The sequence below is a fragment of the Chroicocephalus ridibundus genome, chromosome 2 (genome assembly GCF_963924245.1).
Source record: "Chroicocephalus ridibundus chromosome 2, bChrRid1.1, whole genome shotgun sequence".
NCBI classification, from domain to species: Eukaryota; Metazoa; Chordata; class Aves; order Charadriiformes; family Laridae; genus Chroicocephalus; species Chroicocephalus ridibundus.
The window spans coordinates 90,626,206-90,650,108 of NC_086285.1; the positions used below are offsets into that span (position 1 = coordinate 90,626,206).

Sequence of the window (23,903 nt, forward strand, 5' to 3'; positions counted from 1 at the left end):
AGTCATCACCTGAAATGTGGTCATCAGGTGACGAAAGGAAGGCATTGCAAATCGGATGTAGAATGTTGATTTGTCAGAACATTTTTCATTATTTTCAAACAAGATCTGTAGTATTGAGATTCACAGCTGAATATCCTGGGACAGTGGAAAATTTTTCACTTTTCGTATGCACAAGATTTCTGGGCCAACAATGTCACTAACATTTTTGTTAAGGTGTTGCTTGGTCTGAATAAAATTGAGAAAACATGATGAACCAATGTAAGCCCTTATAATTTGCCCTGTTTTTTCTTCATTTGGGAGTGAGGAGAAACAGATTAAATGACCAGCATGATAAGGATTGCCTTCAAAATGTGATTTGATAGAAAAACGAAGCTGTGTAGATGGCAATAGAGGAGATTGGGGGCAAGGAGGGGCTAGCTTGGATGGGAAACTGGCAGAAATTGGCTGAAGAGATGGAAACTAAGAAAAAATGTTTGGGAAAGATGAAGATGGTAGATGAAGAGAAGACTGGGTATGTGAAGAAAACTAGTACTAAATCAAATTTCTGGGGAGTATTGCAAAAAGATTAGATACAAATAGGAATGTAGGTAAATGGGAAGGAGAATAAGGAACGTGGGCAAATGAAAACCAGTGATGGAGAAGAGGAGCAATAGGGATGGGTTGTATGGGGGACCAGCAGAGGAGGAACTGAGATTTGTTGAAGCAGGAGGTCCAGTCAGAAAGTTGAAAACTGAATTCGCTTGGTTGGATGGTTTGTTCATGGGATCAGGAGTTAGGTGCAAAGAGAGGGAACAGCAGGGTGATGGGAATGACATTCGAGAAGGGAAATAGTGATAGAGTTATGGACAGGACAGTAGCTGTCCCTAAGAAACACAGGTTTGGAGAGAACAAGCGGGTCCATCTGCTCACAAGGGAGCAGGCTTCCCCACAGAGCTGCAAGCTCTTCTTCATTGTCAGGAAATATTTGTGAAGCCTTTTGTCACTGTGCCCCATACGCCTTTGCTCCAGGCCCACCTCATAATGAAACTAGATTACTATTTGCCACTTACAACTTTAATTAAGGATCAGATATATATGCCAAAGCTAACAGTTGCAGCTCTGCTAATCACTCATAAAGGCAATTAGGATGTCATATACTGGATTTTCTTTTTGGGGTCTTTTATCAATCTAGAATAAAATGTCACAAATGCATCAGACAGTTAAAATGTTACTGTGTTTGCAAAGTCAAAAGTACCAAAGTCAAGGCCATCTGTACAACATAATTTGAATTTCTTACGACTGCATTATAAAACAATTATTATGATGCTCTTTTTTGTATATTTTCTGTCCATGCCTCATTTACCCCAAAGCTAAGGCCCAGATTGCAGAGCTTACTGAAGGCAGATTTCATCTGGAACGCTTCTGACTTCTCTAAGCATTGAGTAGAACACACGTGCTATGTGAAAACAAAAATCTCATATTTGACAGTTCAGCTTTGCACTTAAAATTTAATTTTATCCCTCCTTTATGTCCTGACGTTCTGATGCTATAGTTGTGAAATCATTCAAGGTATCCTCTACTGATACTTAGTTTTAGGTGTTCCCAGTTAGTTCGCAGGTGTGCGGAGAACAAACAACTGTAACTGGACACCGTGGAAGCAGTCTCTAATATATGAAGCGTGATGTAAAAGAAAGTTTACAACTCACTCTGGAGTCTCTCACACACAACATTTGTATTTCATAGAAACTTTTGATCTTAATTCCTTCAGTCTCCAAATAGGAAATGAGATCTATATAAATGTCTCACTTTACAGGTATTCTAAAAATCATCATTTGTGATGTATTTGAAGTAAACGTTGAGTGTCAGAGAATAATCCACCAGGGTGCTATTTTTTTTTCTTTGTATTGGACATTTTTCAATGAAGACCGGAGGTCATGCAATAAAAAATGAGGCAACTACAAAACACTGAATAGTTTTGCATTGTGTGCACTGTCCCTAAGACAAGGAAGGAGGGGAAGAGCAATGATTCAGAAAAGACAACTTAGTCTGCCATTTCCTAACTTTTGAGCTCTTAACTTTACAATTCTAGTTATGTTTACTTCTGCAGTTTGGCTGCATAGCTGTATTTTAAGTAACAAGGCTGACTCTGAGGAGAGCATTTCCAGCCTGCCATGGCAGTTCTAGTCTAGTTGAGGCAGATTTTTTAAATCATCATATGAAAGCCTGCCCAGGGACGTGACCACAGCTTCTTTTTCTGAACTGTGTGTGTCTGGTCTAACGAGTAAATCTATCAGTAGCTCTGCCTTTGTAGAGGATTAGTGTGTCTGCAGTCAGAATCTTTACAATTTTGTTTCACGCATTCTGATTTTCTCAGAATTAGTTTTAAAAAGTCGTCACATAGCAGACGGCTGGTATAATACTCTAAATCCCAAACATCACTTCACATGTGCTATTCCTTTAGTAGCAAATAAAAGCCATGAACAAAGGCTAATGGGACAAGTCACATGAAAGTGGCTTACACAGGAGGGGTTCTGTATTGCTAATAGAGATGCTCGCTAATTATCTTTACTGAGTGTGAATCAGCAAATTAAAAAAAAATAAAGCTTTTATTAATTTGGGGAAATGCAAGCAGAGCAATGACTGTTTTTAAAGTAATTATTATCAGACAAAGACGGGCAGATTCATAGCTGCTGCGTGCTCTCATACAAGTTTTCTGTGGTTGCGCTGACCCTGGGAGAAGGTTATATGCATCTGAGGGGAACTCCTGCGCTGTTGCCCGTCTCTTTCTTCTGTCGCAACTGAGTATAAATTGGCTTCCCAGAAGTATGTGTTTCCAGTTAAAAGTGAACAAAAACCAAAGTAAGGAAACTTCCACATTTATGCAAGATGCTGCAGCTGAGTTAAGACCTGAACTTGCATCTCCATGGTCCAGTTCCCTGTACTGCAGTGATATCTCTTTACCTTCACGTAGCTATAGATCTGTCACCGCTGCATCACTCCAGTTTACATCAAACATGATCTGACATATTTTTTGTGGAGTCAGAGGGGAGTTCAGCTTGTCCTAAGTGTTTGTGGGGATGTCACCAGCAGAATGACAGTGGCCCGCGTGTACCCTCCGTCCCTGAGGGTGGGCAGGTTACAGGCTGCTGCTAGTGGCAGTAGCCATTAGCTGTGGTGTGTCCTAGGGACCAGTCTGGTCCCTCAGTGTCACTGTGAGGGCACTCGATCCGTTCTTGTCCGTGCTGTACATTGCTTTAACACTCAGCGTGGCAGCCTGGAGCTGACCGCAGAGCTGGCTGCTCCTCTCTGAAACCATTTCTTCTCCCCATCGTTACCTCTTTCTGACAGGAACTCAAAAATACTGCTTTTGCGCAAATGAAGATAAAAAACTGACTTTAAATAGGATCAGGGCAAAGACCAGACACAAGAACCCCAATCTAATCGCATGTAGGACGCTGGAGACAAGTCATGGGAGAAGGACGGGAATGCACAGTATCTGTAGGACCTGGAATCACTAGGGAAGGAAACATGCAGAGGAGCAAAATTTATTTCAGGACAGAGATAATGCTAGGGATGTTTCAGACAGACATAAGATACAGGAGTACTGAATGGTGACTGTAGCTCAGAAAAGCTATTTTCATGGTAGAATTGGTTCATTTAGTTGGGAAAGAGATAAGACAAAACATTTTGTGAGGGCTGAGTATGTACTCTGGACATGAAAAATTAATATTGAAGATGAGGACACTTGGGAAAATGGGGGATAAAGGAAACAAAAGGCACTTTTTTTGTCCCCTTCCCATCACTACAGCACTGTCTCAAAATCACTCAATTACTTCAGATCCATTCCTTTTACTACCTGGTCAGTACACCTCCTTTTTTTCTTTTTTTCTTTCTTTCTTTTCTCTTCATCCTCCCCGCTTTACACGTAAGAAGAATTGAAAAGGAAGAAGGTTTCAGGGAAGGTAGGAGAGTAGACACAGATACACAACTCTGGGTGAAGAAGAGCGATTACTGGAGGACATTTGTCATTAAGGCTTGATAAGGTCGCATTCTGGCTTCTGAGTGATCATTAAGGACCAAACTACCTTTTTCTGCAATGTTTGTAAATTTGCATTTTACAGGTGGGTAGCGTGAGTAAAGAGTGAGATAAATGTGGAACGAGAGGAAAATTTCGGTCCTGTGTTGCTTTTCCTCTTACTAAGTTCCCCTTTACCCCAATCCCTATGGGTCATGATACTAGCATCAAAACCATTTCTGAAATAATTAGCTGAAGCTCATTGAATCCTTACAGACAACATTGAATCCTTACAGGCTACAGCAGTGAAGGTGGGCAACAGTTACTCCCTCTGTCATGGCATTAGCAAAATGAGAGTGAGATGGACTGCGGAGATTACTGAGCAAATCTGTTGGCACTTTCTTCCTAACTTAAACCACAGACTCAAATGTCTTGTAATCCAGAAGTCTCTGATTTTAATTTAAGGTATCTATACTTCAATCTTTCATACTATTTCCCTTGCTTCAGTCTCCACAAAATGAGCATAAGACCGGTCTTAAAAAGGATTATGGGGCAAATTTATGAAGCTTTTGGTGTTTAAGTTTCTAACTGAAATAGAATCTTTTCACTGGTTTTCACTTGCTTAATCTCTGCATGTGGCAACCCTCTTTCTTTGCTTTCTAAATAATTACTACAAACTGCAGACACAGAGTTCTTGTTGACATGGGTCAGAAAACCTCTTGGATCAGTCTTGCAATTGTCTGATATTTCTACAATGATACATTTTAAATTTCAATTTAAAGTCAAGTGGTTCATATTGGGATTGCCATTTCCCCCACCTGACATTGCCAGTACTCCAGACAATTTTTTCGCCCAGTTTTCTGAATACATTTTTATTTACATCTCTGACCCAATTGTCCTGGTATTCAGGATTAATTACAGAATTCAGCACACTGATAAGGGAATAAATACAGTGTAGATTAAATAACTGTCTTCTTGGCTAATGCCATTTCAGAGTGCACTTCACCGAGGCTACATGTTGACAGAAATGCAGGCAGCTAAGGATGTCTCGATCCTCCTGGGGAGGAAGAAGCATGGCTCACCACTGAGGACTCCGTCCCACAATATATTAACTCTTTTAGTCACTTGAAACCATTTGCCCAAAATGCAGCATAACTGCGTAGTAGTACCATTTAGATGTCAGTTTTTTTCCTCTGAAGAATGACTTACGTTACATGAACAGATTATTTTTGTCACATGAAATTATATATAGCTGTTGTATTAGACAGCTACAGTTTTCACTTCACTAACCTACCTAATTCTGAGGCGAAAAAGATGGGCTAAGCTCTTATTTTATTTTCTTAATTCAGTTTTGTTTCAGCAATTTTTTAGAGTAAGGGAGATCCTCCTTATTCAGTGTGAAAGCAGATGTCCCAGTTTGAAAGAGCACTCCTTATTCAACCTTTATGATTTTCATCCTTTATCGGCTGATTTGTTTATAGATACTGAAAATGAACCGAAACAAAAAGGCACTATTTACACAATGAATGTTTAAAAGGCTGTGTGTTTATGTGTTTTCCATCCCATAGCTCTTGCTTTGTGAAATTACCACCTGTCAGATGGCTGACATGCTCAATGAGATGAAATTTATCATCAGTGGACTTCACAATTTGTTGATAGATAAAGTTCTTTCCATTTCATTATCTGCTGTGAGAGCCAGGGCGATCGAGCTGAGTCATTCTTTCTGCACACCAAGGAGGTGTTCTGGTGAGATGTCCTGGTAAACGTATACAATAATAAAATCATGTGTTCTCTGAGTACATTTCAAAAACGAAAATCACCTAGGAAGTGTGCGTGCCCCTCTTTCATTTTAGGATTGGAGTTTTGGAGTAGGAGTGGCAGAAGTGTGTGACGTGGGTTATGCCACCTTTCATTCTGCTGCATTAATGCAAACCTGGCAGTTGACTCAACAGTCAGACAAGTGCCAGTCAGACAAGTCTTAGCTCCAGATAAATTGGAGTATGAGGTCTGAGGAAATTTTGATTCATTGATGAAAGTTCTGTCAGTATTGTAATATATCTAGGGTAAATATTTGTGGTTCAGCATTTTGGCTGCCTCTCCCAATTCCATCCATCTCTGCTAATACAAGCCTTTTTAATATCTTGTCTTCAAAACTTCGGGGTTTCAAACTCATCTTTGTGCAATTTGTAATGGAGTAAATCTTGTGAAAGGTGGACAAAAGGTGGTCTCACAGTTATTCGTTGTATGTTCTCACAGAGAAGGTTGTACAGAAACTGTCTCAACTGTGGGCCACGTTCAGTCTTTTGAAGTAGTTGTTAAATACTTAGATTTCTGAGAAATGGGGATAAGAGGTTGTTTCCTTTATTCTCTTCCCCTTCGTGGCCCCAGTCACCCTAAGTGTGAGCATGAAATAATCATGGTGTCATTGAACATTGTAACAGCCACCGGCTGGTAGCAAAACCAATCCCTACAACACCGAGACCTGCTTCCAGGGGCAGTCCTCAGCAGGAGATTACTGTCCTTTTGCGAAAGAGCTGACCATGTAAAGTTTCTGTAGATTCATCACTAAAACCCCGCTAAGACATTAAGATTTGATAATACGGAGCAGGCTCTAGTGCTGACCCAAGAGCCAGCTCTTACATCTCAGCATCGGTATTTACAGCCAGTGCAGCCTCAGGAAATGCTCCATCGGTGCTGGCTGTCCCGAGCTTGGACTTTATTGTTTTCATCCTCTGTCAGAGGCAGAGTTCAAAGGCATTGAGAATAGCATCGGATGAAATGATGTAGCTCAAACGCTGTCATTCAGTACTCCATCACCTCTGCTCTTATCACAGGTATCAGGATGGTAAGGGCCAGGTAAAACAGGTACGTCTTTGTTGCTGACATACTGCGTCCTATTAAATCCATGCCAGTGTTCTCACTTTAAGAGCATCAGTGAAGTTTCCTTTGGTCTCTTCCCTTATGAAAGCAGGAGGAGACCACTGCAAAGAGTCAGACTTGAGACCAGAGCCACAGTATGGGCCCTCACCACTGGGATTCCTGTTCCAGTGCCTCACCACCCTCACTGTAAAGAACTTCTTCCTAATGTCTAATCTAAACCTACCCTAGGTTTAGTTTAAAACCATTGCCCCTCGTCCTAGCGCTACATGCCCTTGCAAACAGCCCCTCCCCAGCCTTCCTGTAGATCTCCTTCAGGTACTGGAAGGCCGCTATAAGGTCTCCCTGGAGCCTTCTCTTCTCCAGGCTGAACAACCCCAGCTCTCTCAGCCTGTCTTCATAGGAGAGGTGCTCCAGCCCTCTCATCATCTTCGTGGTCCATGGGCTGGACTTGGGTACAGCTGATCTTCTGCTTTGGTTTGCTGCTTGTTTTCAAGTTCATGTGTGGTTGTTTACAAGCAGAAGGCCTGGTGAAGGCTGAAGGAACCATCACAGTTCCTCAGGGGTGGCACAGTGGTTGCTGTGGGCACTCTCCTGTGCAGGGCTTCAATCCAATTCTTCTGTGGCCCTTCTGTAGATCAATAAGGTGTCTGGGGGGGTTTATAGGCTTCTCAGGGAGAAAGCACTAGAAGCCACTGTTGAAAACACGATGGTGCAGTACGTGTCCTTCCTGTTGGACCTAAACTGCTGTAGGCTGCCTCTTGCAGTTTCCTCTCCTCTGGAAGGAATGTCCAGCCAGAGATGCTCATGCCATCTTGGTGTCTCTCTCTAGCCCTCTCCTTTCCTCTGCTCTCTTGCCTTTTCTTGCTGTCCCATCTTCCCCTAAACTACCCATTACTGTCGTACCATATCCTTATGTCTGTTGCTTCCCTTCTTGTTTCAGTTCCATCTTTGCTTTTCCAGTTCCTTTATCTTTTCTGTTCTCACGCATCATGAAATAAAGCCTGTGTCTTGTCCCCGAAACAGATGATGATTCATCCTCAGAGGCAAAAAAAAAAAAATAAAAAAATTCAAAACACGTTTTCTGGTAAAAGTGGCATTGCTATCCTCACTTTTTACATGCTTATGTAATTTCAAGCAAAACGACATTGCTCACTAGTGTGGCATGTTGGGAGTCCAGAGGTAATGCAATGACAACATTGCAACTAAGTAATTTCTAATTTCCCTCCTTTTCTGTACTGTAGCCTATAGGCTGATTTTTTTTTGTTTCAGTGTCTGTCACCTGCAGCATGTTTCTTGGAGTTCCCTTATCTCCAGTTATGTCTACATGATGAAATGTGCTTTTATATTTAAATTCCATACTGATACCAGGATAATACTTCATGTCTCTGAGCTTGCTTGTCCTGAGATGAGTCTGACTTTGGTACCTGGTGTCATTTAATGCTGTGCAACTGGCTTAAAATCCTTGCCTAAAGAAAACAACCCCTCAAATTTATCTTTATTACTGCAGTACAAAATGTGAATGTCAAATAAACAGAGGAGCAGTAACAGCAGGTAAAATATATATGGAGGGGGGAACTGGAAAGATGAGAGAGTCAAGACCAGGAAAGCAGGAACAATTAGCAGCAATATCAAAGATGGAAAGGAGGTAGCGATCAGTTTTGCAATGCTTAGCCCGTGGCAAACACACATCCTGCACAGGCAACCAGGTGTTCCCTCATCTACTGCAGGAAGCAGTTACTGAAACTCATTAGAAAGTGACAGTGACTTATGGTAGCATCTGTAGGAGCAGAACAAAGAAAGACTTTTGGCATCCGAACCTAGAATGCAAAAGAGCATCAGTAAATATTGCGCCTGTAGTATGGGCCAGGAAATAAAGGCACCCACACCCTCACGACAGACGGATAAACCACTTGCCCCTCTTGTGCCTTAGTGTCATGCCAGCGCCCGCGCGCTCGGTGCCGTAAGAGGTGCCAAGAGCCGCATCGTCCTGAGATCTGCCGGTGCCAGCTCGTGAGCATGAGCAGTTGTGTAGATGCAGCCTTGAAAAAAGAGATAGTTGGCTTGTTAGCCTGGGTGAAATGACGTATATGGAACTGAAAATTTTGGGAGGTGTGGGTTTGGGTTTTGGGGTTTTTTTGTGCTTCCTGCAGTTTACATAGCTCTCAATAAAGTAGGATTTTTGTGACTTCTGTGATAACGCAGAGTAGGGAGTTGCCTCAGTTTTTTCCATTCTGGCCTCACAAATGGAGAAATGCATTTTCTGAGTACAATATGAGAGCAGAGAACAGTGCACAACTGTGGACACAGACAGAGAAAGCAGAAGCAAAAGGGCATGCTTTCTGTTTTACGGCAGAGGAGTTTTTGGTAGATGAAAAAGATTGTCATAAAATATTGACCTTTTTGACTTACTTCTTAATTGACTTCTGAGGTAGTGCTAAACACATTCTGAACTGGCTCGCCTCAGAGACCTAATAGCCATTTTCATATGTGGACAGAAAAGATTGAAGATTTAAGCCTGCCAAAGGTCAGGAAAAAAGGGAGTTCTACTTTGCACAAGAAGAGAAAACCTGTTTTGTGCAACTGGTTAAGTTCATAGAACAACATAATAGCACAACAGATCTACTGATGCCTTTGTATTAGATCCATATATCTGTGACTAGTTTTGTATGGTTCATAGTCAGAAGCTGGTAGGCTGTATTAAAATTATTATTCTTTTTCAACAGTCTAATTTAGGTTTATCAGAAGAGATTTGTCTTATTTTTTGATTTCTGATAATGCATTCAGCTTCCATGTGAGTCATGTCTGTGTGATGTCTATAACCATCTGATTTTATTTCCTAGAAATAAAAAGGGAACATAATAGTTCAATACTATCAATAGCAGCTTTAGGCTGCGCTAGGCACAGAGAGTGACTAGGAACACTTGACATTCAGAGTTGGTCTTTAAAGGTATAAAATACTTCCAAAAAATTAGGGTTTAATCATGGAAAATATGTTCTTAATTTACTTGGCTTTTTTTTTTCTGTAAACAAAGCACACACTCCATTTTAAATGTAGTTATTCTTTGCAAAATGGGAGACGGATAATGAAAGCACAAATTGAAAAATAAAATTGTTTATGCCAAAATTCACCGTTTCCCAAATGGAGACATGGCAGTTCTTTCCGAGTCGGAGCTTGCAGTCTGTGTTGCCGCATGCAGTGCCTCCTCCTGCATGCAAGTTTCTTCTTGTGGTCACACTCAGAAATGCATCTAATCCCATCCAGAAGCCCAGTTCAGGTACTGTTCTCCTGTGGTTCCACAGTCTGATCTTTTAATAGATAGTAAACTTCTGTTACAGTGAAATATTGTGTGACTTCTGCCTCTCCTAATATCGCGTACAACCTGTAGAGTTTCACAGAAGTACCAATCATGCCATTTGTGGAAAGAAGTGATTTATAGTCTTCATGTAATTCATATGATGTCTACCGTAGGCCACTGACAAGGTTTTGTTGGCAGAGGCTTCTTGTGGACGTGTAACAAGTGCCAGCAGAAATTTTAGTGCCAAAAGAGCTCCACATTATCTTTAGATATCCTTAGATGGAAGGCTAGAGGATATTGTTTTTCCTCTTTGTGTCCCCCATAGTGCAGAAATGTAATTTAGTAGTTATCCTTGCTGCCCATCTTGTTCCTGTGTTCTTCCTATTTATTGCTCCTATAAAGCACATCATCCTAATGGCCAATGATAAATTATCTCTTTCGGAGGCTATCTCATTTTGTTATCTGCCGAGTTTAGCAAGCGATTTCATAAAATATGATTAATCTTCTGCAAAAGAAGTTGTTTAATCTTGGGGTCATTTAAAAATTTGCAGTAGTAGGTTATCCTTGTTTTTAATCTAAATTTAGGATAGCTTTTTCTATTAAAATAAAGGACAAAGGCAACTTCTGTATTCTGCACTTAAATATGTATAAACCTATTCTTGCTCAGTGCATGTCTGTAGGTGTTGTTGTCTAGCATCTTCAGTTATTTCTCTCATTAGTAATGGAACTCCGGGTTTTTTTTCTACTGTCAAACATTACCAAGTATTGCTTGTGAAAGAAGATCTGGCTGGATTACATTTCATACAAACATCTGGAGTAGTGCGATGTGTGGTACGATATAGAAAGCAAAACATACACTATCTGAGTAAATAACACTGAAGTTACCCAATTATGTCAGGATTGTTTAGGCTTTGCTGTGTTACCTTGTTCCATGAATCTATCTGATAGTATTTCATATTTGCAATACGTTTCCTAACTTCCAGAAGAACTTTTATGTAAACTCACTGGAAATTCTATTCTCTTTATAATACACTGCCTACAAGCTCTTGCCATAAAGTTTATCTATCCCTAAAGAAACTCCTTGCTATTAAATACTTCCTTAGTATGCTCAGTTATTGAAGAACTACTTCTTTCTCTTTGGTTTTCTTCCTGTCCCTCGTAGGTGCACAGTTAGTGAGTTTTAACCACTGGGTAATATTTTGCGAGTGCCGAGGTTTTGAAAGATGTTCCTACCAATCGCTAAGAGGAGATCACATTTGACACTCTGTAGCCCTAGCTTAATCACACGGGGATTCCTCTTACTCAGAGGCATTTCATTAGCATTACGCAGTAGTTGGAAACCTGGTAGTGTCAGGTGTCTTCTCTGAATTAGACATTGGTGCTCTCCCCTGCCCCGACTCTGGGATTTCAATATGACCATCCAAAAAAAAACTATCTTCCAGTAATCAAAAAAGAACCATTTATTCTTGGGGTGTGATGCCTGATGTTTTTCTATGCACTTCAGGTCTTATGTTTTTCTCCTGCTTCTTGTGGACATTTGTGGTGCTTTGCTGTCCCTTGGAGTAGTGATTTATTATTTCAAATCCTAGCCAACACCTCTGTTTTCCTCTTACAATAATGGCAGAATTTTTCTCTTGTGTAAAAAGCATAAGATAATCAGCATGTAATGAAAGTGTTTTCTATTCGCAGTTCACTTACTCTTGAAATAAAGACTTCTTCATCTTTTGTTCCAACAGCAATTAGGTCAGAAAGAGAGTTAGAAGGGATATCCTTGTATTGTTCCCTTACATAATGGTATCAGCCTACTTTTTGCATCATTTCTCCAGATACGTATCATTTAGAGAATTCTTGGGTGAAAATGAACTTATTCTACATTTCTGAATGTATTCCACCAAATCCTATTTTCCAGTACCTAAGAAGAGGTTCTGTAGCAACACTAAAGCCCTTTTCTCTATTTGTAGGTAGAACATAGCCCTCTTAATGCTGGTAGAGCATGGTATTGCATATAAATTACTTTCCGTTTTTGGAAAACAAGTTTGTTTTCAGTGTACTCATTTAAGAATTGCTGCCTCTAATCTAAAGAGAAGTGTTTGTTTCATAATAAGGGAGCTGCTTGTGATTTAGCATATAAAGTATTGTCATTTCTTCATTCTAAGCATGCATTCGCTCCCCCCCCCTCCTTTTTTTCCAACTTCCTGCATTACAAGGCAACGTAATACCTTTGTTATATTGCAGCTTTGGCATTTTTTCTTGTAATACAAAGGTACTGATGTCTTTAATATTTAATGCCTCCTAGAAGGTAGGTCTTGAAATATTTTCCTAGTACTATTCTAGTACTAGTCCTGGATTTGGAGGGAGAATGGGGGCAATGCTTATTAGTATTGTTATAGCTACTTGTTATCTTCTGTTTGAGATCTCACTAACAGTCGGCCCGAAAGTCCTACTTTTCCTACAGAATCCGTTTGACCAGTTGTAGCTGGCAGGATTTGTTTTAGTCTTCAGATTTTAAATTTAGCCTTGGTTTAATCTCTCCTTTCTCTGGCTGTAATTAAGAAAATGTCTTCTTTTTATGATAGCCACAGAGGTTCTCACATCTAGTTCCCGGGATTTTCCCCCACAATTTCCCCCTGTCTCCACTGCTTCCACCTGCGCTTCTTGCAACTTCCCCAGAGACTAGAAAATGGGGAAGAGACATCTGCACTTCAGTGGCAAGGTGGCTGCTCCTTGCCAGCCCCCTGAGGCACCCGCAGGCCTTCCCTTCCCCGCAGGCCTTCCCTTCCCCTCACTCAATTCCGTTGCTTTCCAAAACCATCCTATATCATCTCAGTTTCTTCAAAGAATGTTTCACATGACCTCAAAAATAGGCCATACCACAACAGAGGGGTTTAAAATAAACAGACAAACAGATGTTCTTTACTGTTACGATTTGGAGGGAACATTTACTCCTGGTCCCAGCTGGAAAACACAGCTTAATTCTGGGAGCAGGACTTGAAAAACAGGATACACCAGTGAGATGCCGAAGTATTTAGTAACCCTATGAACAGGTCCATCCACCTCGTCTGTAACTATTATCCCCTATTCCCTACTGTCAGATGCTGTGGAAAGACCCTGGCAGGTTACCATCAAGAGCCATCCCTGGTTTTATTGCTCTTTCAGTCTAGTTGTAGGATTCCCCCAGCATCCCAAATACAGTGGAGCACTTGGAAATTGAGTGCTCACTCTACAGGTACCCGACCTGATCTTTATTTTATTGCATCTTTTTTAATTGTCCATCCCTTTGCAAATCTGGGCAACAAATACAACTAGGAGCGGTCAGCGACTACTTACCGTGAGTATACACACTTAAATGAACAAGTGAAAAAAGGAGGTTGTAGGGTAGAAATCAATGTTTCACACTCAAACTAAATGACCTGAAAGGCAGAAGGAATAGTAAGCGGTGACTTTTTGGTATTTGCAATCCTTAATTAGGCATATACTAACAGTTAGGAGATGGTTCCTCTCTCTGGGATGTGAGGCACCTCAACCTATTAACTCTGTAAATGAATGTTTAAAGGACATTAAAGGAGTTTTGCTAGTGCTTTCTTTCAACTGTTACCCAAATGAGCAAAGCAGGTTGAAGAATGTGTGAAGTGATTAATTACACTAATTAAAAACACTTTATTTACACTTACTCTGTAATTTATCATTACTACTTCTGTCAGTTGATCGAAGGTGAGTGAAGTGTTGTTTATAATTGGTATGGGAGCTAATTAAATGTTCGTTGGAGCACGTTTTGGTCTATTTCCTTTGTCAATTAGAACTGGCAACGCAATAGATGACTGACCAAATGGAGATGTATAACACAATAGTAGTGCTCCACTTTACTACTTCCTTGGAGAAGGAAAAGTGCCCCGGTAAGCCAACGGGCTTGAAATCTTAAGGAGAGAAAAAAAAAACCCTTCTCCTTTCACTTGCATGATGTTTTGGTTGGGAACTTCACATGACAAACTAACAAGCATGCAATTATCTCATGGGGGCTGACTAGGTATATGTTTCTGTAGTTTGTAGTGTAATTATTCTAGACAATTCAGAAGTAATTATTGCATAGATTTAGAATACTGAATTAATCATGCCCTTATCTTGTACTAATATGGTACTGTATGTAACTTTCCATTATACGGTAATTATTTTATAATTGAACAACTAGCAGATAATGTATTATTGAATAGTTGTTCCACGATAAATTCGGCTCTGTAATGTAATATATTAGTCCCATTTCATAATTCAGCCTTTTTCTTTTTGTTTTGAAGATTGACCAGACTATTGCTGTAGTATCATCTTGAATTCTTACATACAGTGAAGGTACAATTTGTGAAGCATTCCATGAGATACTGCAGTCTAAGGATTAGGCAACTGGAGTAACTTTTCAAATGTTTGACTGGTGGACACTATGGATAGGCTGTCATGGATATCCCCACAGGGAACAAATTTTTTTGGTTTCTTTTTGTGAGTTCCTCCTTTACAAGAATTCCACGTTCATCCGGCTATTTAGCTTTATGACCCAGCAATGAAACTACAATATAAGATAGAAAAGGTATAAAGTCGTCTGAGTTTACAGTGCAGTTAATCCACAGATTCCTACCACTTTAACTATCTGCCCTGTATGTAAAAATACATCATCACAAATACTGATTGTACTTAATTCTTATCTGACTTCACATCATGTGTTTGTTTTTAAATCCTCACTGTAGTAATGTGATGTAGTAATATGACAAATAGCAAAATTTAAGAGGTTGTGCTTCTTCGCCCCCTGTCTCTAATCAGTGTAAGGGTACGAGACCATACTCTCCCCAGTTAGCGTGATTTCTCAGCGCTTGGAAAACTGCTTAACTTCTGACACTGGTAAGCTCCTTAGAACCCAAGTCCTAGTGGGTTTCCTACGTGAGATACTCTTCTGCTTGTGACAATGAAGGGCTACAATTCGGGTGAGCTGTGCTACTGCTTGGTCACCAGGCAAGGCCCTACCCTCTGGGGGAAGGGAAGAAAACGTCAAACATCTCATGACTCACTAGCTCTGATTCCCAACCAAGTTTCCTGGCTATTCCTTCACTGACGGTGCTGATGCATAGTTTTTTGTAATCTCACTGAAGCTCCCATAGGCTTTGATGACTATTCATTGAATCAATATTCAGTACTGTGCTGATTCATTGTGGTCTTTGTTTCTTGCTCTTTTTTTTTTATTTATTTTTATTAAATCTAATCCTTTCTTTGCATAATTTGGGCATTGTGCTACCTGGCCCAGGACTGTGGATTGCAGTGGGCAGCTGACACCCAGCATCTTTCAGGGTTTGCTTCCAAGCAAGCGAGGAAAGGAAAGCTACGTGCCATACTCTTGGATTTTGGCGATGCCAGGGAGTGTTGAATCCCCTCTTGTCGCAGGAAAACTAGCAGAAAGAAACACGCTTTTAAAATTTGGAGCAGTGGTGCTGACATAGTTGGTCTGCTAAACATTTCTAATAATATAGCTACTCTGTTAACAGCAGCCTATAAGTTAAAAATGGGTTTTATACTGTACGTTCAATTGGTGCATTTCCTGTGTTAGCACATGTCCTGGGTTCAGCTGGGGTAATTTTCTTTCTAGTGGCTGCTGTGTTTCAGATTTGGTATGAAAGGAATGTCAGTAATGCATATTGTTTTAGTTGATGCTAGGTGATGTGAATACCATTCAAGGACTTTTTTCGGCTTCCCATAGAAGCTGAGAAGGAGCATAGGCGGAACGACAAAATGGCCAACAAAATGTTCCATACCATAGACCTCATGCATTGTATGTAAATGGGGGTTGGCTGGAAGGTGGGAACTCCTGATCACTGCTCGGTTCAGTGCCAATTCACCAGTTTATTGGGTGGTGAGAGTGACTTGTGTCATTATTGTAATTATTGCTATTTTCCTTTTCTGATACTGTTCTGTTGAACTGTTTTTATCTCAACCCATGAGGTGGCTTTTCCCCGCCCTTTCCTTTCCCCTCCTTTTCTTTCTCTTCTCCCTACCCATCTGAGGGTGAAGGGGGAGAACTGAGAACTGGGCAAGCGGCTGTGTGGTCCTAGCTGCTGGCTGGGGTTAAGCCATGACAGCACACACCACTTTAATACTCCTAGAATATCTTAAAAACTTACTTGGCTCCTACTGAAATTGGCAAGCATATTCCAGTGGATTGGAATATAGTAGCCTTAGCCTTTGGCAGTTTCTGAGCATACAAAAATGGACATTTTGGACCTTTCTTCAATGTATAAGTTGGATTGTTATGATGAAATGTAGGTATAACTTCAGTTGCACAAGTGAATATAAATTTTTATGCTGAGGAACAAGATATTGTTTAGAAGCAAATACACTTTTTTTTTTTTCACACAATGGAAAGCTTCTTTTATCTTGTTTTAAGTATGCTGCAAAGTGTGGTTTGAAAAACAGGAAATCTAAGGGATGACCTAAATAGAGAAATATGGTAAAGTAATTATACCAGTGGAATTTTATTGTTGTATTACCATTCTTTTTATCTTCTTCTTTTTACTTATTGGTCTGCAATATCTTATCACGTCTTGAATAAGAAGTGGAATAATTAGAAGTTTATGTGTATTTGTTGTATATTGTAACTAATTTTTTGTTGCCTAAGCAAGCACGGGTAGAGGTAGAACAGTATGTGCAGGTATTGAGAAGTATCCTGGTATTCTGCTGTTCTGAAACAGACATATATAGTATTTCTGCATGCAAACATTCACTGTTCAAGAATAATTTGTTTAAAAAAGTAATTCAAACTGAAGGTTTTAGGTTGTGATCTTTTATTTTGCCTGGTTGGATTTGGTTTGGTTTTGTGGTTTTTTTTAACTCTGAATGCTGGAAGAAGGAAGAGGAGGTGGTCTGAAGAGAGCAGAAATGACAGGCAAAAGATTTCATTTCCAAAGGAAATATTGTTTTTGAAAATAAGAGGACAAATGTTTTTATAATTTCAATTTTTTCTGCATTTTTGACCCAGCCATGGATGATAATAGTAAGCTGGATCCTTTGTGTAACTTCAGTTTCCCGTAATCAACTGTTACAGTGATGCCCTTGAATTAATAATAATCTCATCATTTTATGGCCACTTACTTACTTCCTTGGTTTGGTTTTTAAATAGCTACGCTGCGCCTTATTGCAGCATTGTCTTGTTATTCAGAAAGAAAAACAGCAGCCCATGAAGAAATACTGCCAGTGCAGTACCTTATCCCTCCCGGGTGAGGGGCGCAGGAACAGCCCCAGCTGTGTGTGGTGGGGCTCGTTCTGCAGCCTTTGCCTTGCGCTTCTACCAGCTCCCTGACATACTCCTTGCTGGAAGATCTACCTAGCAGGGAGACGCTGGGGAAGCTCTCCTTCTACTGTGGCTTGTGAGGGAGTCTGTAACTCACCAGCTTACATTTATGGCCATGTGCAACATACTAAATGCCACGCATCAGCCTGTTCAGCGTGACGCCAGGCTACGCTCATTTTGTTGAATGCAATATGGCAGGAAGGTGGCAAAGTGTGGGCTTCAGTGCTGCTCTCTTTAGTGGTGGAGCCCAGGGGAGGGTCAAGTCCTGCAGTGTATCTGCTCCTCTTCCCTCTTTCGCTTGAAGTAGGTAGGTCCTCTCAGGTGCTCCAAATCTCTTCAAACTCTTAGGTTTTTGAAAGAGAAAAATACTACATATAATAACATAACTGCCAGTAAGAGGGGTGGGTAATATAAACTATTTAAAAGGGCTTCACAAGAAGCCTGCCCCCTCCCCTCCCTGTCTGAATGGGTGACTCCTTTCCTCTAATTCTGCTGTGCCTGCTGGCACCTGGGTCTCCGGACCACAAAGGAAGCTCCTGTTTCCCTTCCCCAATTCCTAGAAAAGTCCTCTGCTCTCCATCACCCCTGAGGTTTCATTGTGGGTTGGCTTCCTGATGTAGGCATGTCCTTCATCCTCCTCTGTTCTCTTCTTGCCTGGTCTTCTCCATGCTCCAGCAGCTTTCCCCAGCTTCAGTGCACTTTGTCTGTGTCCCAAGGTAGATGCAGACCCTCTCTCTCTCCTGTGAGCTCCTTACTGAGCCGGGTTACAGCAGCCAGGATGAGGAAGATGTGGAGCCTTGCACACTGCTCTGCTCGAGGTTAAGAGGAAGAGGAAGGTACTGTCTGCCGTATGTGTCCGCCAAACTGGAGACAAATTAAAGAGTTAATTACTATGCCCTGCTCCATCTTTTGAAGTTGGTCCGCTGTGGCGTCTCCTGCAGTAGGGTGGCTCTGACTTAGTTTCCTGAATTTGCACTCATATCTCTACTATTTTAGTGATGATGGTACAGGAGGAAAGTGGCATTGACTGAATCAGTGAAAATTTGGTACTATGCATTATGAATAATCCAACACTAATATTCATTCACAAGGCAAATAGATTTTTTTTTTTTTTTAAGGTGGTGGTTAAAAAACAGGGGAAAACAGGTAGTTATACCTTCCCCATATCCCCAAATAGAAACAAAATGTAGTATGAATTTTTAAAGGAATACTACCAATCCTTGGTATCTGCTAAACTAAACCTTATGAAGCTGAAAGTGTTTGTTTTCAAGCTCATTTTAAATTGAAGATTGGTAGTTAATTATGTAGCATTAAGGGAACAAATAAGACCGCATTGTTCTGGTAGTTAACTAGTGATTTCCAGTGCCTAAGTGAAATTAGAGAATTTCCAGCTGCCTTAGCTCTTCTGAAAACAAACAAAAAATAGTTGCATGAACACAACAGGGTTTAAATTTTTGCCAGGAAGAAACAGTATGTTGTCAAGAGCCATCAGCCTATGGAAGTACACAAACAAACCACTTTCTTCTCTCCTGGGTGAGCTGCGGGCTCTTCAGAAGGTTTCGTTTTGCCTTCAGATTGAAATCTCCAGAATGTTAATGAGAAAAGCAATCTATCTTTTCCCTATCAGACAAGATGGGACTGCTTGTAGTCCCTAAAACTTGAAAAAGGAACATGTGTTTTTTCAAGATCACGCTGATTGATCTCAAATGTATCCTGTAGATTGTACGCTTGGTTTAGACTTATTTACAGGTGAGCAGCCACAAGTCTATTCTACGTTTGCTTGAGAAACGTGGGCTTACTTTAAATTTAAATATCTATCTGTTTGTCTCTCTCAAATGACTTTGTAATTACTTTATTGTATGTACGTTTTAATTTTTCGTTACTGCTTGTTAAGGTACAAAATAAAAAATGCTATGCAGTAGTTAGTGAACTTAAAACCACGTGCTCCAGACTTTTTACTAAAAATCTTTTTCTACAGTTTGGATAAGTTTCTTAAAGTGCATGGAAGTGTTTAGGCTAAATGGTGCAGGGAACCCATGTATGGGATTCTAGCTGGCTATGTAAATCCCCTAGTGAGCCACAGTAATATGAAAGGAGCACTTGAAAGCCAGATGCAATGAAAATTTAAACATATTGAGTTCATAGCATGTGATAGTTTAATCATTATTTAAGCTGCTGAAATGCCACAGCATAATTACTTTCAGAATGAGTACAAACACTTTCATGCACAAAAATTGCTGCAACTTCTGCCCCTCCTGGGAAAGTTACGCTTTTGTGAATTTTCTGAACTTAATCATGTCACTTGATGGATCACGGGCAAACTCTCACTGAAAATTCAAAATCCAAAAGACTAAAATAAAGTCTACAGATACATTTTACAACTAAGTCTGTATTTCCTCTATGCTCTTTAAAAACATCTGTGAAAATATTTCTTTCACTAAAGAACAAATTTGCAACAAAATCAGTTAAATGGAAAATACTTAGTAAACCCTATTTGCAGAGTCAGAGAATGGAAAGCTGCAAACTGTTGGATTTATAAGCACCCATGCAGGATTACTTTCATCTCTCCTATGCATGTGATACATTTTTAATAACCTCACAGCATGCGTGGAGCCCTGACTCCTTCTGTACTTGTAAGGAAAATACAAGTACCAGAACTTACTTTCTAAATTTGTTCTATATCTGGAATATTCTGGTGAATGGAATTGACTTTGCAGTATAAATTGGGTTGATAGGTGAAATAGTGTCATAATCCCAGTCTACACTTTAGATGCGAACGCTGCCGCTTTATATAGCCTACTACAATTTGTTTATAAGTGGTTCGGGTTGTTTTTTGGAAAATGTCAGTTATAATGATTCTGCCATTTCTGACAAACAGGCTAGGGGAAATTTGTTAATTTGGGGTTGCGGTTGTTTGCATGTTTTCTAAGTAGAAATCTTTTGGGAGCAGCTGTACGACCTTGTAGCAAAGACTTAAAGGACATAAAATTTGGCCTTTGCTTCCGGAATGTACAGGGAGTTATTTCTGGTAAAATTCATTGGCGCTTTGCCATTGTGAGTCTTTTTAAACTGAACTTTTCACGTGTTCTGTAGGAGCAAAATCAGTGTAATCATTTCACATCCCTTAAGGTTTGTGTCACCTTCTGTGCTCTCATGAGCTTGTTAGTGCCAACCAGAAGATGAACCTGTCGTCCCCGTGGAGCCGCTGAATCCGCTATAGATGATAGCTGTTGGGTTGAAGGTAGACCTCTCCGTAACTCAAGCAATGGCCAAGGCATAGCTCTCTTCTTTTCTCTCCTCTTGTATTTCACTTGCTGGGCCTGGACACCATGGAAGAGTAAGCTAGTTTATTGAGAATTAGAAGAGACTAGAATCAGTGAAGGCATAGGGAAAGGATTAGGTGGGCATTCTTTAGTGTAGTTCTTTGTGTACGGAGACAGAACGAGTTCACCATTAAAAGTGGTTGTGGAAGGTCATCTCTAAACCATGTGAGAGCGCAGTGTAGGAAGAGCCTTTCCCTGTCTGCTGCATGCTCTCAGAGCAAAAATCAGGGAATTTGCTGTGTGTACGTGGTAAGTTAAATCGCTTGTACTTGAACCTAGTGAATATTAGAACATGCGCTGGTTTTGTTAAACGACTAAATAACTGTGGAAGGTGTCACTGTTCACGCTCCCAACACGCCCTTCCATCTGGCAGCCCCAGTTTAAGCTGGCTGCCTGCACTTGGCTCTCCGGCCGCGCAGTGCTGTGATGAGGAAGATAAGATGGGCTGACAAAGATTCACCGACATCAGGGTGACTCCTATGCCACGAGAGGAGCTATTAATATTTTAAAGGCTGCCATCCATCCCTACAGGCACCAAAGTATTACATCACCGTGTGTACGCGACAGTGGCAGTAATCAATAGATCTAATGTGCTGGGGGCCCAGGAAGGGACAAGTTAGCATTTCCCATGCAGAATGACTGGATATAATTAAGTGAAATAAACAAGGCTTATCCTTAGAAAAAAAATAAAGAAAACTCATCAAGTACTCTGAGCTGAAAAAGACGACTTCTTTATCAAATAGTACGCTTGGGTTTGTTTAGGCTTGGAATTTTTTGGAAAGAAAGCGATGTGGACTGTAGCTTGAACACAGTAATAATGATGACTGAATGGTAAAGAAACTGTTTAATATATGCGATCGTTATTACAGAAAAGCCAAACTGTGAAAAGCTGAAGCCACATACATCTGTTAATTTCGGGGCTCCCTACTAATACAGGCTTTCTGACCCCCTTCTGACTTTCTGCTCCTGCCTCCGCAGGGCCCAGCCTCCTCTCCCAGAGCACGCTCCAGCTCAATTCCAAGCCTGAAGGGTCCTTCCAATACTCGGCCAGCTACCACAGCAACCAGACCCTCGCCCTGGGCGAAACGGCGGCCGCCCAGCTCCCGGCCCGCAGCGGTCAGGCCAGAGGTGCCATCCAGAGCTACAGCCAGGTACGTGTCCTAAAAGCAGCTCGGGTCTCTCGCATCCAAAAATCATGCAGGGTGGCTCCTGGGAAACAGAGCTCTGTTGGGTGCCCGCCAGCACGTGAATGTCTGCCTTTACTTTCCATCTTCTTCAACGCATCTGCAGCGGGAGATGTTACCTGCTCCATGTTCCACCTCGATGTTTGTAAATCTAAAGCAAATCGTAAAAAAAAGTTCGTAAATCGAGTGTCCACCTTGATGTTCATAAATCTAAAGTGGGTTGACTCGCATAGTAATAAAATAATCCTGATTAAAAAGGAGATTTACATTGCCAGTTTTACTCGCTTGCATATGTATTTTGGTGATCACATGTTTAGGCATTTAAGTTTGAACGTTTCTGTGGCAGGGCTGATTAGAAGCCCTAACTAAGGTCTGGGACCTCCCTGCCTTCGTATTAGGATATTACTGAAAGCAATAGGCATCAGCAAACAAAAACAATGCCAGGCTGACACCAGATGCGAAACCTTCTTGGGATACCATGCATCGCCTGGTGCTGCAGCCTAATCCCAAGTGTAAGAATAATTTTTTGCCCTTTTTCCCCACCCCATATTGTATGACATGCAGTCTATCAGACAGCCACCTGTACTTTTCGAGCATTTTGAAATATTGTTTCAGATACTCATGAAAACTTTATAAATCTCTCTTTCTGTCTAAACGATCCTTCCCGGCTTTGACATGTAACCCTCTCACCTTCTGTGCTTCTCACCGCGACATCAAAGCCTCTCACTGGGAAGTTAAGCTTCAGTTTAGACAAATGTTTCTAGAAGCTTTCATGCTTCTGTACATAAACAAAGTCTGCCTGGGTTTCGTTGGTCAGCTCAGGTTATTTTCTCTGTTGAGATTTTAACCGTCCCAGCAAAGCAGACCATCGCAGTGTTACACTGGCACACATTATAATTCAGGGTTCTGTAGAAGTGAGTAGTATTTGAATTTCAAAGCCTTAAATTGCTAAGAGATTTCCAGTATTATATAGTCATTGCACAGCTTGTGGGATACCGAGAGACATACAATATTCTATTCTCTCAATTTGCTCGGAAAAGCTCCCTATCCTCTAAGACTGAAAAATGAAATGAAGCACAGTTAAATTTCATTTCAAATTGAGTAGGTACTTTTTTTTCTTCTTCGAAGAGTTTAAAATGAGCCTGCATAGTGGTCAGGCCTCTGAGTTTTTCTGTGTTTACCAAAGAGGACGTCCCTCATGTTCTTTGGGATTGGAGCCAGCAGGAGAGCAGGACTCCAGCTAGAAAGAAAAAGGAGGCTGTAATATCCAGTTGTAGCCTGGGCAGATGTCGTCAGGAGTTGTGCTTTGTGAAAAGCATTGTACCGTGGGGGTTAGCGTGAAAGGGTGGGACGCATTCTTCAAGGCAGCTAGAAAAAGTAAGATGATGGAAAAGGAATAGGTTATGAGAGCAACAGAAACAGAAACAATGAAGAAATGAGAGGGGAAGGAGAATGAACCTTAAAAAAAAAAAAAGGCAGGGAAGGGAAAGTGTGCAATTGTCTAGTGGTTAGAAGTAGTGATACTTTTAATATAAATTTCATCATTCATTCATTCACAGAAAAGGATGAATTTATGGAGAAGGGAAAAAATTAATGATCTAGATTTCTTTCATTTAAATTACACTGAACAGCCATTACTTAGATCGGAAAAGCTCTCATGAACCAGCTACTTCACAGAGAACTGATTACCTTCAGAAAGATAACTAGTAAGGTAGTAAGGCAACCTTTCCTATCCTTTTTTCTTCTTGGTATGAGAGGGCAGAAAATAGGTTTTCTTTCTTCTGGTTCCTCCAGATTGTATGGTAGATGTTCCTGCAGGAAAATAACTCACAGAACATAACTTCACACCATCATCCTGCAAAGGATGCTTTACAACTTCAGGTCAATTAAAATATATCTTGAAAATAT

General features: G+C 40.7%; 1 protein-coding gene across 4 annotated transcripts in view; it reads left to right on the forward strand.

Moving 5' to 3' along the window:
• CTNND2 (catenin delta 2) overlaps positions 1–23,903 on the forward strand; it is a 680,238-nt gene that overhangs the window by 356,810 nt on the left and 299,525 nt on the right. For all 4 annotated transcript variants that reach the window (XM_063326147.1, XM_063326148.1, XM_063326150.1 and 1 more), the window contains one exon: positions 21,790–21,962. In XM_063326147.1, the coding sequence (XP_063182217.1) occupies positions 21,790–21,962 (173 nt within the window). The remainder of the gene's footprint in view (positions 1–21,789; positions 21,963–23,903) is intronic.